Consider the following 23475-nt stretch of genomic DNA (forward strand, 5'->3'; position numbering starts at 1 on the left):
CGATTGCAAGCTGGGATACCTTATTAACTCTCCAAGTGATGTAGACATCCTACAGAAAGGCCATACTGAGACCAATGACTGGTATCGAAACCATGGCCTTAAGCTTAATGCCAAAAAATGCGTTGTTATCCCATTTGGGAAAAACTCAGTTCCCAGTAATTATCACATCGATGGGAACCCACTGAACACTGAAGGCGTTATAAGAGATCTGGAGACACAGGTTGACAGCAACCTCTCCTTTGACCACCACACTGTCACTGTGGTCAGAAAGTACTTCTATGTGGTGCATCTCATTACCGAGGTTTTGAATCTAGGAAAAAAGAGGTCATCATCTCCCTCTACTCTTCCCTCATTAGACCAGTCATTGAGTATAATGCCCGATTTGGCATGTACTTCACCAGACACATGCAACAACTGGAAAGGCCACAAAAGTACCTCACAAAGAGGATCCTAGGCCTTAAACACATGTCTTACATGGACAGACTCAAAAACTCCAGGTTTTCTCTGTCTCATATCATCTACTAAGGCGATCTCTGCTTGACGTACAAAGCCATGTCTATTATTATGTATTTGAAAAGAAGGGGTTTTAAACATTAATATATTGAAAGGAGTGGTTTTTAGTATGGATGGTTTTAGATGGCTTGTTTTTATGAATCATTATAGTGTATCTTTAAGTATTATGCTTTAAGGGCATCATGTGATTTGTTGTAATTGTATTTATTAATGAATATGTGGTTAAGCAATTTGTCTGATGAAGTCTCATGTGAATTTGGTGAGAGATGAAAGCACTTACCAGTGCTCCAGTGTGGCTATTAAAGTTGGTTTTCTTGAGCCGTGCTTCATCTTTTTTTTTTTCATGTTCTGTTTATTGTGATGACAAGGTTTAGGTCCCTAGAGCATGTAGCTCGGAGGGATTGGGATTTCTTTAAGTGGAGCATGTCCAACAGCTCTGGGTTTCACAAAGCTTTGTATGTTAGGCAGAGATCACCTCTGAATAGGCGATATGTGACAGAGTAAAGCTGGAGTTTTTTGAGACGGTCTGCGTAGGGCATCTGTTTGAGGCCAGTAATCCTCTTTGTGAGGTTTTTCTGTGTCCTTTCCAGTTGTTGTAGATGTCTTGTGAGGTACACACCAAAAGGAGTGTTGAACTCTATAATGGGCCTAATGAATGATGAGTAGAGGGGAACAATGACCACTTTTTTTCTGGATGAGAAACCTTTTGTGATGAGGTGTGCCATGTAGAAAGATTTCCTGACTACTGTGGCGATGTGATTATGAAAGGAGAGACTACTGTCCACCTGTGTCCCAAGGTCTCTTATCACACTTTTGGTGTGAAGTATACTACCACCTATGTTGTAGTTCATGGGTACAGAGTTTTTTCCCAAAAGGGGATGACAATGCACTTTTTGGCATTGATTTTGAGGCCATGGCTTTGATACCAGGTATCTTTCTCAGTGAGGCTCTTTTGTAGGATGGCCATATTGTTAGGAGTTTCGATTATGGCTCCTAGTTTGCAGTCATCTGCAAACTTCGTTAGCCAAAGACCTTCTGTGTTAGCCTGTACTTCAGAGAAGTAGATATCAAACAGGAGAGGGCCCAGGAATGAACCCTGTGGTACTCCACTTGTCACTGGTCTGAAGTCGGATTTGGAGTCTGCTACTTTCACAGTGTGGGTTCTGTCAGTGAACCAGTTGGCAACCCATTTTGTGACTGCTTCAAAGAAGTCTATCAGGTTTAGGAGACATGATCTGCCTTTTACAAACCCGAACTGGGTGGAGTCCAGTGTTTGGAGATTACCAATGACTTTGTTTATAAGTTCCATGATGATACATTCCATGGCCTTGCAGAACAGGCTCATCAGGCTAATGGGGCGGTAGTTCCTGGGGTCTGTGGTGGCTCCCCCTTTGTGGAGTGGGATAATCGTCACTGCGCGCCATTCAGCAGGCACAAAGCCTGAGGTGAGGTTATGATTGAGCATGGTAATTAGGTTGGGTGCCAGTTCGTTCTGTAGTTCGTGTAGAATGCAGCCTGGGATGTTGTCTGGTCCCATGGATGCTGTGTTCTTGGCTTTGGAGAGTGTTTTTTACCTGTGCAGCCATGATTACAGGAACTTTGCATTCTTCTGGTATAGAGATGGGCTCTTTAGGGGCTGAACGAGGGGTAAAGTTAGCACTGAACCTATCTGCCAGGATGTTGGCAATATCAGTTGGGTTTGTATATTTAGTGCCATTGTGCTGTAACTCAGAACAGATCTGAGTGTTGCCATTGAGATTCTTGACATAGCTATAGAATGCTTTGTGGTTGTCTTTAGAATGAGTGGCAATTTTGTTTTTGTAACTAGCTTTAGAGGATTTTATCAGGGATCGCAGCATCTTACTGAGGTTGACCAGGGAGCTCCTCCACTCATGGGATTTTACTCTCTTTTGCAGCAGTTTCTTCCTTCTGTTGTACAGTTTGTTTATGGCAGGGGACCACCATATTGGCTTCCTTTTTTTGGAGGATAGCGTCTTGGTTCTGTTTAGGATAGCATGATCCATGCACTCGTGTAAGTGCTTATAAAGTGCAATTGTGTAGGATTCAGTAGCCGTACCTGTATTGTCCATCTACATGGGTGTCATGAAGTTCACCACTTCTGGCTTAAGAAGCATGAATTGGCTTTGGATAAATTTTTTACCATGGTTTCCTTAATGGGGGTGGGGGTAGGATGTGAATATCTAGGGTAATTAGCTTATGGTCGGATAGGACCAATGAGGCGTTGACTTCAGGTATGAAACACCGGTCACTCATGTTGGTAATGACTAGATCTGGGATATTGTTGACCCTGGTGGGGGTGTGGATAAGTTGATCCAGGGCATTGGAGTTTATGAATTCCAGAAATCGTTGAGTGAAGGAGTTGGTACATGAGTAGTTTTCCCAGTTAATGGTGGAGTAGTTGAAATCGCCCATTATTAGGGTGTTTGGTAGAACCCTAATATTTCTAGTACATCAAGAAAAGGGGACTGGGAATCCTGGGGCATGGTGGGGGATCTGTAGCAAGCTACAATTTGGATTGCAGTTTTGCCCAGAGTTAGTTGCACTTGGATAACCTCAGCTGCATTATGCTGAGCAACTAGCCTGGGGGTATGGATATCCTTAATGAATATGTACACACCTCCGCCTTTGGTGTTCTGGTCCAGGTTACATGGCCAAAAAGTGTGGTATGAATTATAGCCTAGCAGTGCAGGGGTGCTCTCTGGAGCCTTGAACCAGGTCTCAGTCACTGCACAGATATTGATGTTCTCCGTTTTAAGGAGTGCATTTTGAGATTTAGACTTCTAGCATTGAGTAGCATCACCCTCAGTTTTTGATTGCCTGTTCCTGTTATGGTGGTTAATTTGTCATTTGAACCTTGCCTAAAAAACGGCACTATAGGGCGGCAAGAGTCTTAGCCAGTATCTGGAATCCCAGGGGAGACAGGTGCAGGCCATCTCTGGCAAAGCATTGTGGTCTGTCAACAATGCCATCCCAGGCAGACAGATACTGGATCCCTTTAGAATGACACCAGAAGCTTAGCCAAATGTTGAAGTCAATTGTTTTGTCCTTGTACTGCTGCATTATTCTGGGTGATGGCAGAATGCTACTCAGGGCTAGGGTCATACCTGCCTGGGCTACAAGATCGGAGAGCTCTTCCATGTCTCTTTTCATGTAGTCCAGGGAGGTACGTCTCAGGTTGTTTACACCAACATGGACAATGACAGAGTCATATTTGTACTTGTTGTGGAGTGACCTGACTGCGTGGGTTATGTGGCAGATCCTGGCACCCAACGGGCAGCTGACAGTAACCTTCTCCTTGTTTAGCCTGGTGAGTGGGACAGTGTGCCTGACTATAGAGTCACCTCTGACTAGTGTGTTGGGTACGTTGTTTAGCCTTACTGGCTGTGGTTGAGTGGCAACTGAGTCTGTGGGCTATGTGTCATTTGGGTCGTGTTGGGGGTGGAGGTTGCTTGAGTTTCTGCTTTGGAGGTCTCTGTTGCTTGAGATTATTATTGAGAGTCTCCACAAATGTTTTTGTGTTTCTATGTGTGGATTTTGGTGGTGTAGATTTAGTGAGACTATGTGATGAGTGTGGTGTGGTGCAAGTGTTTACCTCCTCCTCTTGACTGTCAAGTTCAGTCTTGGTTGGAGAAGGCTTTACCTCCAGTTTGGCTAGATAAGTGCATCTCTCACAGGTTGTAGTGTTGGGTGGTCGGAGGAGAGGGTTGTCTGTGTACATGAGGCAATTTCTACATTGCCCCAAGATGCCCATATTCATCAGATAGGAGAGAACACTGGGAGCTGACCCTTGGACATGCCTGAATAAAAAACTATTTTCCTCTAGATAAGTGAGGAAAGTGAGTACAAGAGCTGTTTTTCTCTAAGCAAGTGAGAAAAGTAAGTACAAAAACTGTTTTCCTCTAGGTAATGAGGAAGGTTGAGTGATATAGTAATTAGTAGGTTATTTAGTGCTTACAAGTTTGCTTCCATATAGTCTGTTATTTATCTTCTGTGCACTGGTTAAGATTTCAGTTTGGTTATAACCCTGTGATCACTGCATGGCATGTCATGAAATAGCAGTCATTTCCTTAGGAATATAAACAATGCCCTTTTTCCCATTTCCTAGTATTTTTTTTTGTTTGTTTTTGATGATCTACAGCAATTGTTGTTACTGAACATAAGCTGTAAATAATTTCCTTACTGATGTTGAATCAATATTATATTCTTCTTCTAGTAAATTTAAATAAATTTAAGTCTGCACCCAGTGTTATTTTCCCTCCTGTGTTTCCTGCAAAAAAGATATCAGTACTTAGTTTTAGTGGTCTACACTCCAGCAATTATCTGTTCCGGGGTTGTTTGTATTGTCACAGTTACACAAGCTATAGTATTGTTGTTGTCAAACAAGTAATAATTACAGGCTTCATAACAGTCTTTATTCCTTATCATAATACCCCACCTGATTTTCAGTGGCGGCTGGTGACTTCAAATCAAAGGGGGGCTGCAGGAGATAGCCGAATGGGTGGGGTCAATGGGAAGGGGTGCGGACAACTAGAAAGGGGAGGAGCTATGCTCAAAACCACAAAAACTAAACATTAATTAAATATGCTGCCCTGGGTGCCAAACCCTCATTATGAGAGTCCAATCAAGACAAATGAAGTATAAAAGAATAAAAATATTTCAATGCATTGGCTGCTTGACAGCTTACTTAATATCTAGATGGAAACAAAACGGTTGTGAGGCATGAAAAAATAAATTACTTTTTAAATACATTACTGGAATGCCAGTCAAAATCAAGTATAAGAAAAACATGCAGCACTCAGCTCAAACCGCTTCTCCTTGCACTGCATTATAATTTATATTCAGCTTTATTAAAGTACCAAGTAACACACTGAAAGTAGCAATCTCTGTGATGCCCCCACTTGTAAAAATATTTCTTATCCAAAAAAGACCTGCTGCCTGACATCTACTTGTTTCATGGGGAAAACATGATCAAAGTAAAAAATGAAAAGCAAACAACCTCAAGATACATTGCTTAAAGGATTACTGTACAGGTTATGGACCACACATGAATGGCATTCTGTTTAGTTTATGGGTAAAGCCCTCAGAGATCACTGGAAGTCTCCAACAAGTGTAATGAGCTTCTTAAAATAATGTAATTCTGTCCTTTATTACAAATACTGTCATATGCATTTCAATACCCAATGCTTATACTTTGTCTAGTTAAGTATTCTCTGCATGGCAACAGCAGAAAGGCTTCAATGTTGGCAATTCTTTAACAGTATGCTTATTAAAGCTTACTTGCATGTTATGATCTCAGACAAGCTTACCTGATGGTCATTAAAGCATTGCTACTTAAAACACAGAGCAACAGGCACTTTCTGAGTAATAAGCATAAACCAACTGTACAAAAATATGACAGAAACCAGACCATTCTGCAAAATCAAGAACAGATGAAAAGCCACCGTAGTACTTGTGTCTACCTTGGATGGGGGGATACCCTGCACATTTACACTGCATGGGGGGCTACCCTGCACATTTACACTGCACAACTGCTCCTTGCCTTGCTTGGACACCTCCAGAGTCACTACATGGGGGAGTGGGGTGCAACAAGTATGTCACTATTTGAAATGTCTCTGGCTGACTGATGGCCCTGACACATTTGTCATACCTCACCATCAGAGCAAAGCCATACATAGAAGTGGGACAAAGGCCCAAAAATAAGGACAATTTTTAAATATTGCTCTTATAAACTTAGAAAGATAATAGAATAGTAGGTCTTGTATTAGTATGAATTTTCTGAAGGATATGAAATCTGAAACTCAAATGTCTGTCATTTTCTAACTTCAGTCTTTAATGATTTACCACTAATTTGCAAAAAAACAATTTTATGAAAAATGGACGAAAAATGTGATGTAAAAATATAAAATAGCCACACAATACAGCTGGGAACCTGTCAAAGAAGGGACATTTTTTAATAATAGTACTGCTAACTTGAGCAGCTGACAAAATAAAAGAATCTACATGCATTTCTGAAATAAAAGTAATCTGTAACTCTGATTATTACAGTTATTTCTAAATTGTAAACCCTCCATGTTTTCTTCCAAAATTGCTATTTTGCAGAGGGATTATTAGGGGAAAAGCAACATTTTGAGCCAAATTTGGGGACAGTTGAGAGGTTTGGCTATGCCTAATTCTATAAAGCAATTTATTTGTATGTACCTCTCAACCTGTTAATGCAATAAATCTGGACAAGGCCAAATATATTGGGGGAACATAAACAGTACTAAAAATTGCTCTTGTATAAACTGAGACAGTTGATAGAACAGGTCTTACTTCAGCATGCATTTTTCTGAAGGTTATGAAGTCTGAAACTCAGTGTCATTAGTGACTTAATTCCTAAATGATTTTCCAGAAAACCACAAATATTATGAGGAACAAACCAAAAATAAGAAGCAAAAATCTATTCATTCTGTGAAAATCTGGACAGTTGGGAGGTATAGTTCAGCTGGGGCTGTCTTTGAGTTTACCGCCCTTCAGCCTCACAAAATCATGGTCGAATGGAGCCCTCCCCCCTGCAGCCATTCCAATGATCCATTACTTGGCTATATCACTCCATTTACCATAAACACTAATGTGCATACTGCTTTACTTCTATGATGATCTGGATTTCATTTGAAAGTTTTATTTTGCATTTTACAGCACAAACACTAAGATATCTGCTAAACAAAGCAACGCAGTCTCACAATGAAACCAGGCTTAGCATTAAAAACTTCTCTGCCCTTGAAACGCACATTCAATGAAACAGCATTGAAACCCACATTCAAAGAAAATACATTTTGCCAGTGGCAGATAAAGATTAACTTTGGGCTGTTTTCAAATTATAGGCCCCTTGCACATGAAACATACATGTGCTCTTTGATACACCTTCCTGATTCTACTAAATTATATTCCTTGTACAATACAGTACAGTTGTTAGACGGCATTTTAAATTTATTGTTTTGAACATTTTTCCAGTAAACAATGAAACAGAATGCATGCACCAATGACAAAACTACCCAATTCAGAACATTTCCATCATAAAAGTCTACTCAACCTTCTACAGTCCACCAGTATCAGTAAATATGCACAATCTCTGAAGTAGTAAAAGTCATCTAAATAATTCCACATTAAAGAAATCTGTAACAATGAAGAGGTTGCCGCTAGCAAACAACTTTATATGTCACTGTTTATTCATCTACAACTAAAGTGCCTGTTGCCCTTGAAGAATAAACTGCCTATGTTGCATGCATTTAAAAAAAAATAAAAATAAGCTAGTAAAATCGCAATAGGGACTGTATGGCAAACTCATAACAGGTTCATAGTTACTACTCTAGGTATCTTTGCCAAAAAGACTGCAGCATCCACCCACTTTACAACACAGTACAGTACCAGCAATGCATCTACTGTGGGAGTAGAACCCACAGCCTTCTGCATCAAAAGCAAGTACACTACCTGTTGTGCTATTAATGCAAGCAGACTCAGAATAAGCAGCACTAAAGTTTTGTTCCCCTGCAGCTCTCAGCTCCTTGTAAAATCTACACAACACGCAGTTGTATCTCTGAACTTTGCAGCACAAAAAATCTGGAAAAGGCCGAAATTTATTTGGGGGAGGGGACAACTAGGGACACATTTTAAACATTGCTTGTATAATGTTGGAAAGTTGCTAGAATAAAATGCTGTGTTACCACCATACATTTCACTGCCACGTCTTTAACCCAGGGGACCCTGTGCAAAACAGTCAGAGAAACATACCACTATGCCAAATCAGCTGTTTTGTAAAAGAGAGGAAGACTGAAACTTAAATGGCTACCATTTAATGAATTCAGTTCTCAGCATAGCGGTCAACCTCTTGGCACAAAACACCTAAACAAAGCCAATAATGGGGGAGGGGGGAATACAGCCCCCAAACATTCAGTGAATTCAGTTCTCACTATAGCTCTCAACCTCTTAGCAAAAAAAAATGTGGACAAAGCCAGTAATGGGGAGGGAATACAGCCCTCAAACATTCAATGAATCCAGTTCTCACCATAGATAACTCTCAACCTTAGCACAAATACCTGGACAAAGCCAATAATGGGGAAACACAGTCCCAAAAATAGGGACAAATTTAAAATATCCATGTTATAAACTTAGACAACTGCTAGAACAATTTTGTGTTACCATGTACTTTCTGAAGAATATGAAGTCTGAAATTCAAATGCATATTTTTTAAACTTTTAACCGGGAAACTAGTCTGACATGGAACAAAAGACAATTTTCAGCAGAGTAGAGACAAATGCCAATCACATCTTTGCAAGTAAAGAGAACATGCAGACACCACACAGAAGACACCCCAGCCAAGAATCAAACCAGAGAATCTGTAGCTGTTAGGCAACAATGCTACCAGTGCACCACTACACTACAGACTTTGCAAGGAAAAATGTAGATACAGAAACCACAGATTTTATGAGGAACAGAACAAATATGAGGCAAAAATCTGCAAGCTTTTTTTAGAAATGGTGGTGGATAGGGAATTCAGGTCATTGCCACCTGCATCCAAGGTACAGGGTTCAAGCCTGAGTCTCTATCCACCACCATTTGCTCTCTCTAGCCACCAGTATATAGTAACTGGGGCATTACACACACACACACGCACGCACGCACGCACGCACGCACGCACACACACACACACACACACACACACACACACACACACACTCCTCCAGCAAGCAAAACGACCTAAACTCCTCCAGCCAGCAAAATGACCTGAAGCAACACACACTCACTTACCTGATGTATGTCTGACCAAGCAGCAAAATACACCTGTGACCTCTCTCAGTCCTGATTGGATGTGCCTGCAGCTGAAGCAGTCTGGACCTCCTCTTCTGTGTGGTCGTCCCTGCACTGATTCCTGGGTGCATTTGCAGCAATGATTGCTGGGTACCTGTGTTTCTCTATCTGGACTGCAGTCTAGACTTGTGTTTTTTTTTTCTGTTTGTTTTTTTAGTTTTACAGATTTTTCTTTTTTTTTTCTAAGTGGGAGGGCTGCAGTCCGATACCATGAGCCGCCCCTGCTGATTTTGTGTTAGAATGTCTGTTACAGTAAAAACGTAAACTCTGAAAGAACTGGTTTCCAGTCATTGTTCTTTAACCATGTTTCACAAGCAATAGCACTGATCTTGTGGAAATATAGCAAATTTTCCAAAAAAAAAAAAATATTTCTAATGCTTCTAGCATTAATGACCAGCACACATACATCAAATATTGCTATCTGTGAATTGTTAAATTTCTGACTTGGCAAAAATCCTGCCTTATGTTAGTGAAATTTTACTATGCATCTGCTGCAAAAATGTTCTTCCCTTGCCTTGCCAAGTGGGCTCTATCTTGTCTAAGTATATGTGTGCTCAAAATAAGGCTTTGATATTCTACACATCTTTTTTTTAAATGGACCATTTTCATGTAGGCATTTACCCCAAAAATCTTCTAATTCACAGTGTTCTGACCTTCCTGTGTATTTGTGATTTGTGAAACATAGGTCTTAAGACTTGAACAAGTGATGCTATCTAAGAGAGCTGTAAGCTTCCTACTGATGGTAAGAAAGTCCTTGATGATGGAATCATTTGTACCAGCACAAATAAAAACATCTCCCTATGTTGCATTCTAAGTCCCTACTTGCATTGTGTAGCATAACACTATTCAATGTTCATTATTCTTTCTCTGCAGATGTTAAGTATCAGTTTCTTTACCAGATTACTAGTATATCATTTCTGAGCAGATCTAAAGACTCTCTGACATCTAATTCAGTAATATCTGCTCTATCAGTTGTTACAAACGCATTTCCTTCATCACCATTAGTCTTATTAATCCCGCTGTTTTCATTGCGTATCACATTTCCAAGAATACAATTGTCATTCAGCTGTCTTTGCACATCAACAGCTTCAGTCTTTCTCATCTTATTTTTTACAGTAAAGTTCTTTAATCATTCCAAGTTCAATTTTGATTAGCCCGACTCTCCTCTTTTTTTTCCCATTTCTGTTGGAAAAATGTAATTTACTGTAGACTGAATGTTTTGTGATTGAACAATGTTATCACTCCCAGTAATCCGTTTGTTGCATAAGAAAGCAGTGCCCTTTTTACTGCATACTCTCTTTCCTTTACAGTCATTAATCAGTTTCTTTTTCTTCCTTGTTATTTGTTGTGAACGTCTTCCTTTCTTTTATTTTCTTCTGTATGCTCCAAATCTTCGTATTGCTGAATTCCATAGTTGTCACTGGTGGTAGTGGTTGAGTGAAGTTTACTGACAGTGGATACTTCCTTTACTAAATGTGCTCTATATGATTGGCTGGTGTAAATATTTAAACACTGTGAAGATAACAGGAAGTGTAATTGCATTGAGAAAGAGTCTGTAACTCAAAAGCTTTGCTGTGTTTTATTATTTTACTCATTAAAACAGTGTTTGGTGTTGAGCTCCTGTCATTTTTTCTTAAATATAAATCAAAGTTAATTTTCTCTTACTGACTAGTTAAACAATAAGTCACAAATGAACACTGTACAGTTTCTATCCATACAAATGGAAATAACCTTCTCAGACTTCAGTATATTATTAACGTGATTGACTAGGAAATGATGTTTGGAATCTTCCTTTTAAAGTCAGAGGCAGTTTCTCCACAGAATTTGTTCATTTTAAGTATGTCAAGGAAATTTACACCGCCTAATAGTTTGTCAGTTTTATTAACAAGGCAGTACTATGAGCCTTATTCAGCTTGCAGCATGCTATTGCTGTAAACTTTTCTTGTCTGAAATACAGAAATCAGTGGCAATGTCTGAAATAATTCTATTAGAGAAAATCCATTCTGGCACTTATATTTTTTGATATTTCAATATAGATCTAACAAGTTTCCTCACTTTGCTGCATTACATCCTTCTGATGCAAGGTGCAGTGTTTGAGTAAAACCTCTTAGTGTGCACCTCTGATCCAGTTACCTAACTAAATGGTGCTCTAGGCTCACCTGTAGCAACTGGAATTTGTACTAAGTCAGCCTTACATGGCTACCACAGTGAGAATAAAACTTACTTCAGGACATTTCTAGCTGCATAATAATTTATCTGTGCACTTTACCATACTGAAAGTGACATACATCAGTAATTTTACTGGAATAGTAAACACCAATAGGAAAAAGCTGCAAGAGACAGCATCTGGACTGGCGTTCTTACTTTTACTTTCTGTAGCAAAACTGTGAAAAATATCTTCCATTGGGGTGCATATCTCTTTTTCATTTCTGCCTCCCTGTTCAGGCACCTGATGAGTGATAATTCCTTCCATCCTTCTATTTCAGTCTTCTGATGGGGGATAGCTCATCCTCCCCTCTGAGTCAGCTATGCATGATGGCTCTGCCTTCTGCTATAGTAAAACACAGTCGTAGATACTTTTCTTGATCCTTCAATCAGCTGGTGGGCAATGGTTCCTCCTTTCTCTTTAGTCAACTGATATGTCATGATTCTACCTTTTCATTTTGTCAGCTGACAGGGATGGATGTACCTCCTTCTCAGTCAGCTGATGGGTGATGATTCCTCCTTCCCATTTAGTCAGTTGATGGATGATGGTTCAGTTTTCTTCTTTAGCCAGCTGGTAGTCATAGTTCTGCTTCATCTTACTTGCCTGGTTGTTGCCTTTTGACACCACTATCCAGGTTTCAGTATCTTAGGTTTTTACTTGATCTTGCTGTAGCTTTGAATGTTGGGATATTCCAAGCTAATATTCTGAGTAAGACTTAATCATATCCATAATGTGCAGATATTATAGGACCTTATGAGCTATGTCTATGTATATGGCTGAAGCTAAATCAGAATTCCAGTGGAATACCTGACATCAATGTCTCACACAACCTACATGTCATTTAGCAGCGACAATCTCATTATACCTTTACTTCAGGGAGAAAGTCCATTTGTGACTGTAGCTACTAAAATGTAAGTATCTGCTGTTCAAATACTATGAAATACAAAACTATATATTTTTATTGTTTATACTTTTTTCTCTTCTTCTGGGATTGCTGCGTCAGCTCTCTGTCAGTAACTCATTTACTGAAAGCATTATATGATTGAAGCAATTACTACAATCTCTTAGCAATAATGACATTAACCATATGTTCCTATAAGTATAATTTCACGTTATATTATCTCACTAAGGATGCATGAATATGTTTTAACAGGAAAGGCTTCTTTTTGTTTTAATCTTAGTCAATGGGTAATCATCGAGCCTGCCACCTACCCAGTTACCGAACCTGACCTTTCATTCCACTAAAGTCAAGAGATACTTATGGCCCATTTGTTTCCCTATGGGTGAGGGGGCAAGCATGCTAACAGTGGTTTTCTCATTCATCTCAGGGGAATTTTTTTTTTCTGTTCAGCCCTAACCATTTCTACCATATATGCCCACTACGTCTGTAGGGGGTGGCAAGCCATGGGCATAAGTAAGGAGCATAGTTCCTTCTTGTACAAGAATTATCCCATCAATGGCTGTAGGCATTTGAAGGTAAAGCAGATCTGATGATTGGCTGTAGCCATTTGAATGTAAAGCATATCTGATGATCCCTGGTATTCTTCACATAGTTCACAACCTAGAATGCACCTTTCAGTACCCACCCCAGAGAGAGAGAGAGATGTGCAAGTTCCACATTGTCATTCCATTGTCTCCCTCTGTATCACCCACCCATCCAGCTCCTGCAGCATTCAGGTTGTTAAGTCAGCCTGGGTTGGAGCCATGGAGCTAATTAGGAAAGCCTACTGTTTTAAGTGAACCATGCTATCTAGTGTTTTTTTTGGGGGGGGGGGGGCTCTGGCTCCCCTCAGACCACTAAGCCTCCCTCAGTCAATCTGCCAGGACTGACACAGGAGTAAGTATTATGGGTACAATGCTGTCATCTACATGGAGTTCAGAGTTTTTACTTCCACCCAGATGTGTATATTTATTTTGTTTATTTACCTGGCATTTGTTTACTGGGAAAGACTGATTGCACATAGAACCCATTTTCAGCAGAGGCCTGTGGGGAAAAGTTCCAACAACAGTACATTTAATACACGTACAGAAGCAGGCAATTTGTAAAGCAACAGTGCAGTATTTACCAAATACAAACTGGGTGGCAGAAGAGACAAAAGTACTGGCAGCTTTCTGTAACAAGCTAGTTATCACTATTGTGTTTCTTTAACTTTTACAACTTGAGAGCTTGCTTGTTTATAGAGCAGAACTAAGCTTAGGCTTTGCAGATGAATCATCAAGAAGAGATGAAGGGATAATGGACAGCATGGAAGATGGGAATAGTGGCAGGAAGATGAGAGGAGAAGAGCGGAAGACATTTTGTTTGTGGGATTGGACATGCAATGGGCGCTGCATGGGTTGATACTTGCTTCTACAAATGAAATACGCCAGCAGATACTCCCCCTCATAAACCAAACACTGCTTTTCTTGGCTCTTCCATCTCTATAGAGGAGGTCAGATGGAGTACATGTCCACAGAGAAATGCCGCTATCCCTTCCCAAGAGAGAATTGTGTATTCAGCCCTTCATTCTTCTTCTTCAGTTTCTAGTCAGCTCTTCCATTGTTGGGGTTACCAGTCATACCAAGGTCCTCTGAGCCATAAATCAAGGCTCTGTTTATTTCTGTATGCCATGGAGCTGAAACGTATTTTTTGACACTTTTTTTTTTTCTTCCACACAGCTATCAGCTGACCCTCGTCCTTGTTCTCAATCACTGGGTCTGTGTTCCTTTGGCATGTCCAGACATAGTGCTGGGGCCAATAAAAAGACTGGGTTGCCCTGGGACAGAGTCATACTACTTTAATGAGAATATATTTACATAATATCCCTTCCCCTGCATATGCCCAGTAACACTCCAAGGGTGGAGCATGCATTTGGCATTATCTCTGGACTGCCCCTCACTTCCACAAGGGACTGTCATCAACAGGATGACCTGTGCACCATCAGAAAATACTTTCCATTTTTTCTCAGTCTCTTCTAGGGTAGTTGAACCACAATGTATACAGTGAGCATGTGCCATTTCTGTCCACACAATGGGCATGCCCACACTCCTGTACCAGCACATTAGATATCTTTATCCCTCTACATCACAGTGCTGATTTACAGCTGATGACTACTGATGCTTTTAACTATTGGTCAGTTTGTGTTACTATTGTTCAGTTTGTGTTATATTTTCTTAACTTTCATGCTTGTTTACATCTGTATTTTCCAGGCAAAAACTGTGGCCCTCTTACAAATATTGCAAATGGCTACTATGAAGTTATTGATACTTTATTCCAATCTAAAGCCACATATTATTGCAACAGAGGGTGAGTATAAGTGTATTGAATTTTGGTTTTTGGATCTATCAGTTTTTGTACTGCACATATCCCAGGCTGAATAAAACTCATTTTTTAATATGCTTCAGGTAGATGGGGAACACGAATGCAGTGAGAGACATAACTATGTCTGATAATGGCACAACACTGACACCATTTTAAACATAATGTGGTTTCATAAATGTATGATGTACCTGAATATGTGCATTTTTTTATCAAGCTTTGTTCTTATAAATGCCATCATGTATGTCTTTTAGGAGTTGAAAAGTCTGGTTATGAATATGAGCAGTTTCAAAAGTAGCTCAGCATGCTAAGCTGGAAGTTCAACAGAGAATAAATATAGTTAATCAATACTACTTGAGATTTCCAAAGACTCCTCATCTGACATGGTCACCATGTATTGCTATCTGGAAGTATATTTTGGCAGCAAAGTTAGACAGAATGTATAAACGTTATGTAGAAGGTGCAGTTAATAAGAACTTGACTGTCATAGATATGTTTTATAAAAACAATGTAAAGGGATGATAATCAAATGTGGTATTGTATGACCTAATGTGCTGCATCATGAATTCTATATGAACAGAGACGACAGTTTTGCTGAATTTTTATGAAGTGAGTTAATATGTATACTGAGCCAGGTCTGGGGCTACCAAAGTCATTTCACCATCTGTATATAAGTTTATAGACCAGTACTAGGCTAAGTGCCCTTGTATGCTGTTTCAAGTCTAGCCAATTAATTTGTGTGAGAATCAAACCATGCACCTTGTGTCTCTAAGGTAAATATCTCAACCATTATGCCAACCTCAAGCTGGAAGTATCTCAAGTTCATATTAAAGCATATATTTACTGAAAAAAGCTAGCTTTCTGCTTATGAATAATACTGATAAATTATAAACAGATGCACTAAATGAAAAAATACACTGGAAAAATATTCTGTATTTAATTTCAACTGGATTAAATATACCATTGAGGTATTCTCAGTACATATTAAGACATATATATATATATGTGTGTGTGTGTTATGGGTATAAGGACAGTATCAACTCTCTGACTTAATGCTGATACACTGGATAGAGTCTCTCTTAGAAATTCTCTCACTGGTGAGACAGCTTCCAATATGGCGTGCAGGGAAAAGTAGTATGTCTAGGATGCACCAGACTCCATTCACTGAAATAAACTAATTTCATGGCAAAATGTAAATTAAATCCATAACAGGAATGTGATTAAAAAGTATAAATGAAAGGGCCATTGGAAAACCATGAATGTCAAAGAGGAAGTAGCTAAACTCACAGAGGGCTGGAGTAGAGAGGGCACAACTGCAACTGATGGCGACAGAACATGGCAAATCAAACCAGAGTGACCAAACTGAGAAAGAAAGAACACTAAAAGACATTTTTAGAGATTTATGAAAAATAAATATGAAGCTAGATGAGTACTAGAGAAGTAGAGATAATTTCTTAGTGGAGATTACTGAAGAAATGAATGAACACATGGATCTCATACAGAACATAATACATGAAAATGAAATCCTAAAAGCAAAGCTGGTAGACTCCAAATTGAAACAAGGTTTAATAGAAGTAAACTTGGGAGAACAAAAGGAAAACTCAAGAAGGACAAATGTGAGGTTTGAAGGAGTGGGAAAAGGAAGATGTGGAAGAAACCGTGTAACCGTGTAGCACACATGAGGTATCAATCAGAGAGTCTCACTGAGACGGTCCATATCAATCAGAGAGTCTCACTGAGACGGTCCATATCAATCAGAGAGTCTCACTGAGACGGTCCATATCAATCAGAGAGTCTCACTGAGACGGTCCATAGGGCAGAGCGGAATCCAGCAAGAAAAGCAAAAGAACCAGACCGCTAGAAGTAGGCCTTAATCCCTGTGTTGTCCTAAAGGAGTCATTTATTTTCCTGCTGGGCTACCCTTGTGAAAGTTTATTTGTGGTGAGATAATGGTGTTCACAGACAATGACTTTTAACCCTCACTCTATGCCATCAGGTGGCATTCATTCCAGTCAAGAAATCATGCAGACAAAGATGGCCGCAATTTAAGTTTATGTACCCAGCAACTGTTAGGATTGTTTTTCCAAGGGCTGTAAATTATTTGATTTCCCAGAAACTGCCTTAAGTGTCCTGGAGATGATGGGCCAGAGAAGTGCAAACATTTTGCTAGAGAACATCAACACACAGAAGCCAACCCACAGTGGAACCCAGCAACCCACACTCCCAAAACATCTTCCCTCTTTTTAAAAAAATGTAAAAGAATGAAAGGGAGAGTGGAAACTCTAGAGCCCTTCTAGAGGAAAGGGAAAAGAAGACGAGACTGGAGGAGGCATTGGAGAATAACTTATATAATACTACAAGTTGGCAACAACTGGAACTTAATGTAACCGGGAATGATAAACTCAATTAGTCTCCATGATTCTGCAACTAAATAGACTAGACTTAATCCTGCTATACAGTATGGTAAAAAGGTGAAGGAAACATGCATAACTGTAATGTAACTCTTACAGTGGTACGAATCCATGTTTTTTGGAGACGGAGGTGTGGGTTTCGAGACATTTTAGCTATGTAATAGAACAGTAGTCTCAATTATCACTGACAATATAGCACACAAGTGATGATAACCACATACATACTTGTATAAAAACAGAGGTAACAATAAGGCATTTTTGTGCCAGTATTTTAATAGCATGAAAGCAAAACAGGGAAATGAAGTCTAGGTTCAAAAAACTGGATTGTGTCAAGCAGTACAATAGGTTGGGCAACACTCCCTAAATGGAATGTAATTGCCCCACTGCGCTCTCACATGTTTACTCATGCATTGGCATGGAGGGGGTACAAAAGGTACAAGAAATGTATTTTACAAAGGCAGAGTTGATACTCCCAAAGAACCTGTTAAAAGATCCTTACAAATCTAGTGCATAACACAATGCACTAGATTATTAATATTGTATTAGGAATGAACAGGGGCTTTTCTGAGTGAAGGTGTTCAAATGAATAAGAGTTACAGAGGACTCCATTTTAGCCACTATATATGAAAAGACCCACATATTACAATTCTTTTCCAGTACAAAAAGATGAGTGACAAAGTAGAAAGGTGCAGGAGATCATGAGTTGAATGTCAGTGCAAGTGCAGATAATTGAAGACAGGGGGCTTGGAGAAAATAAATGAGAATAATTGGATGACGGAGAATAAAGGCAAGTACAGCACATATATAACAAAAAAAGGCCAAATGGCAGAGGGGACATAGCATTGTGAGAGCCAAGACGAGTGGTGGATGGACACAAGTCTCACAGAGTGATAAATTTGTAACCAGCCATAGCAGGAAGTTTAGGAGACTTGCCAAATCATCAAATGTGGATCTTAACCCGATCCTTGGAAGCAAAAAATATGTAAATACTTTTAAGAGGATTGGAAGTAGAAAGCATTATAATGAGTAAGCAATGAACTTCAAGATTGGATTGAACAAGATATTACAGCTTGCACTGCAGACAGAGGGGGATTTCAAAGATAGGGAACAGAGCCACAACTGGATAAATAGACATCAAGTAGGCACTACAATGTTATAGTCTTGTATAACCTAGCCAAGTCATCCATCAGAAGGCATAAAATAAATCTCCAAATAAACAATTTACCCTATTTAACCTCTTACTTTCCCCTAAACACTTTTGAAGGAGGGTAACCTACTTACAGGAAGAAAAACTCCTCATGATGCTCTGTCTACAAACACCATTCAATGAAATACAGCAAAACTTTCTCCAGAAGATTTCTCTAATGAATTTAGCAATCTTCCATTAATAAACTCCACACCTCCCACAGATCATGCATTGCCTACCCCATCACCATTCACCCCCTCCCCTTCCACTTCAAATGCATACATCCCAAAGAAATCTGTTTTCTACTTGAAAATATTTCCACTGACACTCCTCCTGGATCTGTCAACATAAACCTGTGGTTCTTATATCACTGCAGAGAGCTTCTATGTCTTCTGAAAACCCACATATATAATCTATGTCTAACATAAAACATCATGCCACAGATTTGAAAAAAATGTTCTAACTCATTACAGCAGAGTGATGCCTCCAGGTGTATCTGCAGTCACCTCCTACTGCCCCTCTAGGCATCAAATATTGCATGTTCATATTTGCGTTAATAATTCCAAAACCAGGCTACATACAAGTTATCAGAATATTTTATCTTGAAGAGTATATGATGGAAAACACAACTGTATTGATACATAAGCAGCAAACAAATAAATCCAAACCAGCCCAGAAGTTGAAAATGTTGAAACACAGTGTGCCCAGTGGGAAGGTAGCTGGAATAAAGAAGCTGAACTACGACAAAGTAAAATCTTCCTTTTTAATACAAAATGGTGAGGCTTTCGCAATGGCAACCATTGCTTCATCAGACAGTTCATTCAAACAGCAACAGCACTTAAATACTTTAATTCATTACTAAAACAGCCAATCCTACCACTCAAAGTTAATTTAGCACTCAGCAATCAATTAATTACTATGGTTATGTTTTGCCCTTAGTTAATTGCTGAAGTAAAAAAACTCTGTTAACAACCACATGCACAAAATGTAAAGACAAGAACATGTGGATAAATATAAATAAAATACATAAAAAGTCAATGAATAAATACATATGCTCATGTTCCCCATTTAGTAACTACTTATGTGCATGGGTATTGTCAGAAAAATATGTATTAATGTGTGTATTAGTAATATGCTTAGTGCATTTAGAGCTTGAAAAGGGTTAACACATTTATTCTATTTCATACTGCATAAATCTGTACAAACTACAGATGCTTTCTGACCTTGAAATCTTTGCGTGTGCCTTGGAAATTTACTGAGAAGCAGATGATTTCTGCTTGCGTTGGGAAAATAATGAATAGAACAATACTACTTGTATGAAGCTTAGACAAGACGTTCAGTTTGTGCTGTGAGAAAATACACAGCTGTAGAAGCCATAGATAAATAGGACAAAGCCTGTTCGAAAATATGAACTGCAATCAGCATTTGCTTGTATCTAAGTTAGAAGAGTACCTTGAAATGTAACACTGTACAATGGAAGCTTGTAAACGAATTAGTGCCTACCAAGGACAGGTTGTTTTTCTCAAAAGTTTCTCACAAATCTAGTCATGTCAGCAGAAAATCTGAGTAACATCTGCTGTAGAACAATACTGAAAGTTGTGTTTGATTACGTCAGCCATAGAAGGCCATGTCTTGTAAAACAGTATAAGAATAAGAATACTTCCTGTTAGTAGTTAGACAAATCCTTGTATTTGCATGTTTTTGTCTCCTTGCGGCAAGTAAATAAATAAACCTTAACTGAACCTTACGTGTATTGGTCTTTGAAGTTTTTTCCTTTGACAGGTATAAGCATAAAAATATATGTAAATATATATATATATATATATATATATAAAGGTATAAGCAGTACACAATCAACAACTTAATACGTATATTCTGTGTAATAAATGCGCATGTTGTCCACCTAGTAAATACATATGCTTTAATGCATACATCTCAACAAATGCTTGTCTTTAATGATATCTATGCTAGAAGCAGCTCAAGAAATACTGTCATATTGACCCAAAGCCCTGCATGTGTTTATGTGGTCTTCTCTTATTAAAATAGTGTTATTGTTTTTTATTTTATTTTAACCTTCTAGATATTAACACTGGCTTCAATGGAGCACTATCATTCAAACCCAAACATCTGTGTGCTCCTAAACACAAAATCCATTTTACTTCCATATTTTCAGTAGTATTGACTATGTCCCCCATCCTATTGCTGACATTCTGAATGTGTAAAACCTGTATCACCTTTACTGCACTAGAAAAGGACAACTGTATAGTGCTTTGGGTAAGCATACATTGGATAAGGGGGGGGGGGGGTGACCATATACAGGTTTTACACATTCTGAATGTCAGCAATATTTGGAATATATATTGGAATATGGAAGTAAAATGGATTTTGGCATAGTGGATAGGTCCTCACCTCATAGACACAAAATACAAGGCTTAACTCTGACCTTGTGTTAATTGCTAGGATTAAAATGGCACTTCAAGGCAGTGATCATTTCCAGAAAGTTTTTTTTTTTATATTTTGACCTGATAGTTGTAAATGTTCTTTCTAGGATTGTCCCAATAGTCTGATGGACAGGAGGCAAAACTGTGCTGACAATTTGGGTTTTGGATCTTTTGGGAGGAATTTTATTACTGTAGATTTGCAGATATGGGGCATATATTTTGACAGAGGGGATCGGGTTGTAAACATGTTGTAGTGGAGTGCTTATCATGTCAGTATTATAGGTACTGTGTATGCTGGACTGACCTATATAATAACAATGACCCACACCTCTCAAGAAGGAATGTATACCTAGTCCTTGTTTTATTACCCTCACCAGCTTCTACCTCTGATGCATTCCTGAAAACAATAATTTGTTGCAAGACAGACGTTTGTCTTGAGAACTTATTAGCTGTGTCATTACTCAATAAAAACAGACAGTATGATTGCATTATATTTTTTCAGTAAACAAAATACAAAATAAGTCAGTGGTATTACCCTCAGAGGCAAAAGCTAACTAGAGTTTAGCCATGCCTTTCATTTTTTAATACTGATCGTTGTCAGATAAAAACTAGGAGACAGAAACAGCCAAAAGATTTTTTTCTTCAGCTGATTGCCCATCTGCTTCCTGAAGTTGGGCAATTTTCTTCAATAAAACAGCCAGGAATTTAAATAAAATATTGAGATAGCATCAGGTAAATTTCCACCATCCAAAATGCTTGGTACATTTAATTGTGAAAATTACAGTACTTGCAAATATACTGCACACAGCTCACTACTACAGGTCTGTTAAATGTACCACGTCTGAACCACAGAGATGCTTTTCCCATGGGTTACTTTATGTGAATGGCTGTATGATAGGATAGAAAGCTTTCAATGTGGCTAATGCCAATAGAAATTTTTGCACTCGTGTGTGTGTGTGTGTGTGTGTGTGTGTGTGTGTGTGTGTGTGTGTGTGTGTGTGTGTGTGTGTGTGTGTGTGTGTGTATATATATATATATATATATATATATATATATATATATATGTATGTATGTGTGTGTGTGTGTGTGTGTGTGTGTGTGCAATGCATGTATTCAAAAACAATTAAATATATTGCTATTTTATGTGCTGGACCACCAGCAGGTTAATACTAGAGATGGTAACATAGACCATAAAATGGAAAAACAAATGATATTTGCAGCAACTTGTTCTTTCAAAACATGTATTGCACCAGGGCTAATATATAAAATGTATGTGTTTTACAAAGAATACATTCAGTGCACCAAAGGAATCCACTGTAAAAAGCAGAAATGAAACTGCTGACAAATGTATTACATGAGGCAAACTCCCCTAAGACACACACTGTAGAATATTTAGGGAAAATCACTAAATCAGTTTGCACCCATCTTACTCGCCTATGTTCAGTATGAATAGTCACATCTCATTTAAATGGCACAAAGAGTATTCACACCCAAAATATCTAAAACCATTTTGGAAATTGTTAGGCAAAATAGAGACATATATATATATATATATGTATATATATATATATATATATATATATATATATATATATATATACATATCTTATATATAGATATACTGTATTTCTTCGTAAATAAGACCTAACCAGAGAATAAGATCTAGCATGATTTTCCAGGGTGGTCATGATATAAGCCCTACCCCAAAAATAAGCCCCAGTTAAGATCATCAACAACACATGATGGACGTGTTGAATTATAAGATAATATTATTGGCACCCATTGACTGAGGTTATCATACTCTGCTCGCCATTTTCGGACCATTCAGACACCCAACTTCTTCCCTTTGCAGAAAGTCGTAAGATTCTTTCCCTGGGAGTCCTCCACGATTCTTACTGTAACCCTAATCATCACTCTCACTTGACGGTTGAGATCCTTGGCCCATAAAAATTGGCAAGTGTACTTTGGTCAAAGTACAGACAACGCGCATAAAGCACGCACACTTGATAATGATTGTCTGTGGTTGTGTCTTCTTAAGCATCGCCATTTTATGTTGCCACTCCGGTCTCGTAAGTCTTCAATTAACTCCCCCCCAAGACAAGATGAGTGCAAAAAGAAAGCTACTCCATCCAGTACAAAAAAGGAATCATGGAGGACTACTGGAGAAAGAATCTGATGGCTTTCTGCAAAGAGAAGAAGTTAGATCTCCAAAAGGTCTGAAAATGGCGTGCAGCGTGCGATAACCTCAGTCAGGCCAACGAGGGAAATGCTAAGAAGTACAAGTATGGATCAGGTCGGCAACCATTATTTCCTGAGCTGGAAGACATCATCTGTGAATGGATTGCTAACAGGAGAGCAAAGACTTTGGTTGTGCGCAGGGCTGATATTCAAGCATTTGCCCTTGCAATGGCACCACAGTTAGAAATATCCCCAGACGAATTCAAAGCATCACAACATTGGCTGGATGGCTTCCTTCAGTGATATGAACCGTCTCTAAGAAGATCAACAACACTATTCAAGCTGGAAGATACTGAAGTTATTAAACGTGCACT

At 38.8% G+C, this 23475-nt stretch overlaps 1 protein-coding gene across 1 annotated transcript in view; it reads left to right on the forward strand.

Moving 5' to 3' along the window:
- The window catches only part of LOC122806222 (complement receptor type 1-like), a 424151-nt gene that overhangs the window by 134235 nt on the left and 266441 nt on the right, over positions 1 to 23475 (forward strand). Inside the window, exon 4 of the mRNA XM_044076465.1 lies at positions 14777 to 14873. Coding sequence (XP_043932400.1) covers positions 14777 to 14873 — 97 coding nt within the window. The remainder of the gene's footprint in view (positions 1 to 14776; positions 14874 to 23475) is intronic.

Source organism: Protopterus annectens, chromosome 7.part0 (genome assembly GCF_019279795.1).
Source record: "Protopterus annectens isolate FY-2018-M chromosome 7.part0, PAN1.0, whole genome shotgun sequence".
NCBI lineage: Eukaryota > Metazoa > Chordata > Ceratodontiformes > Protopteridae > Protopterus > Protopterus annectens.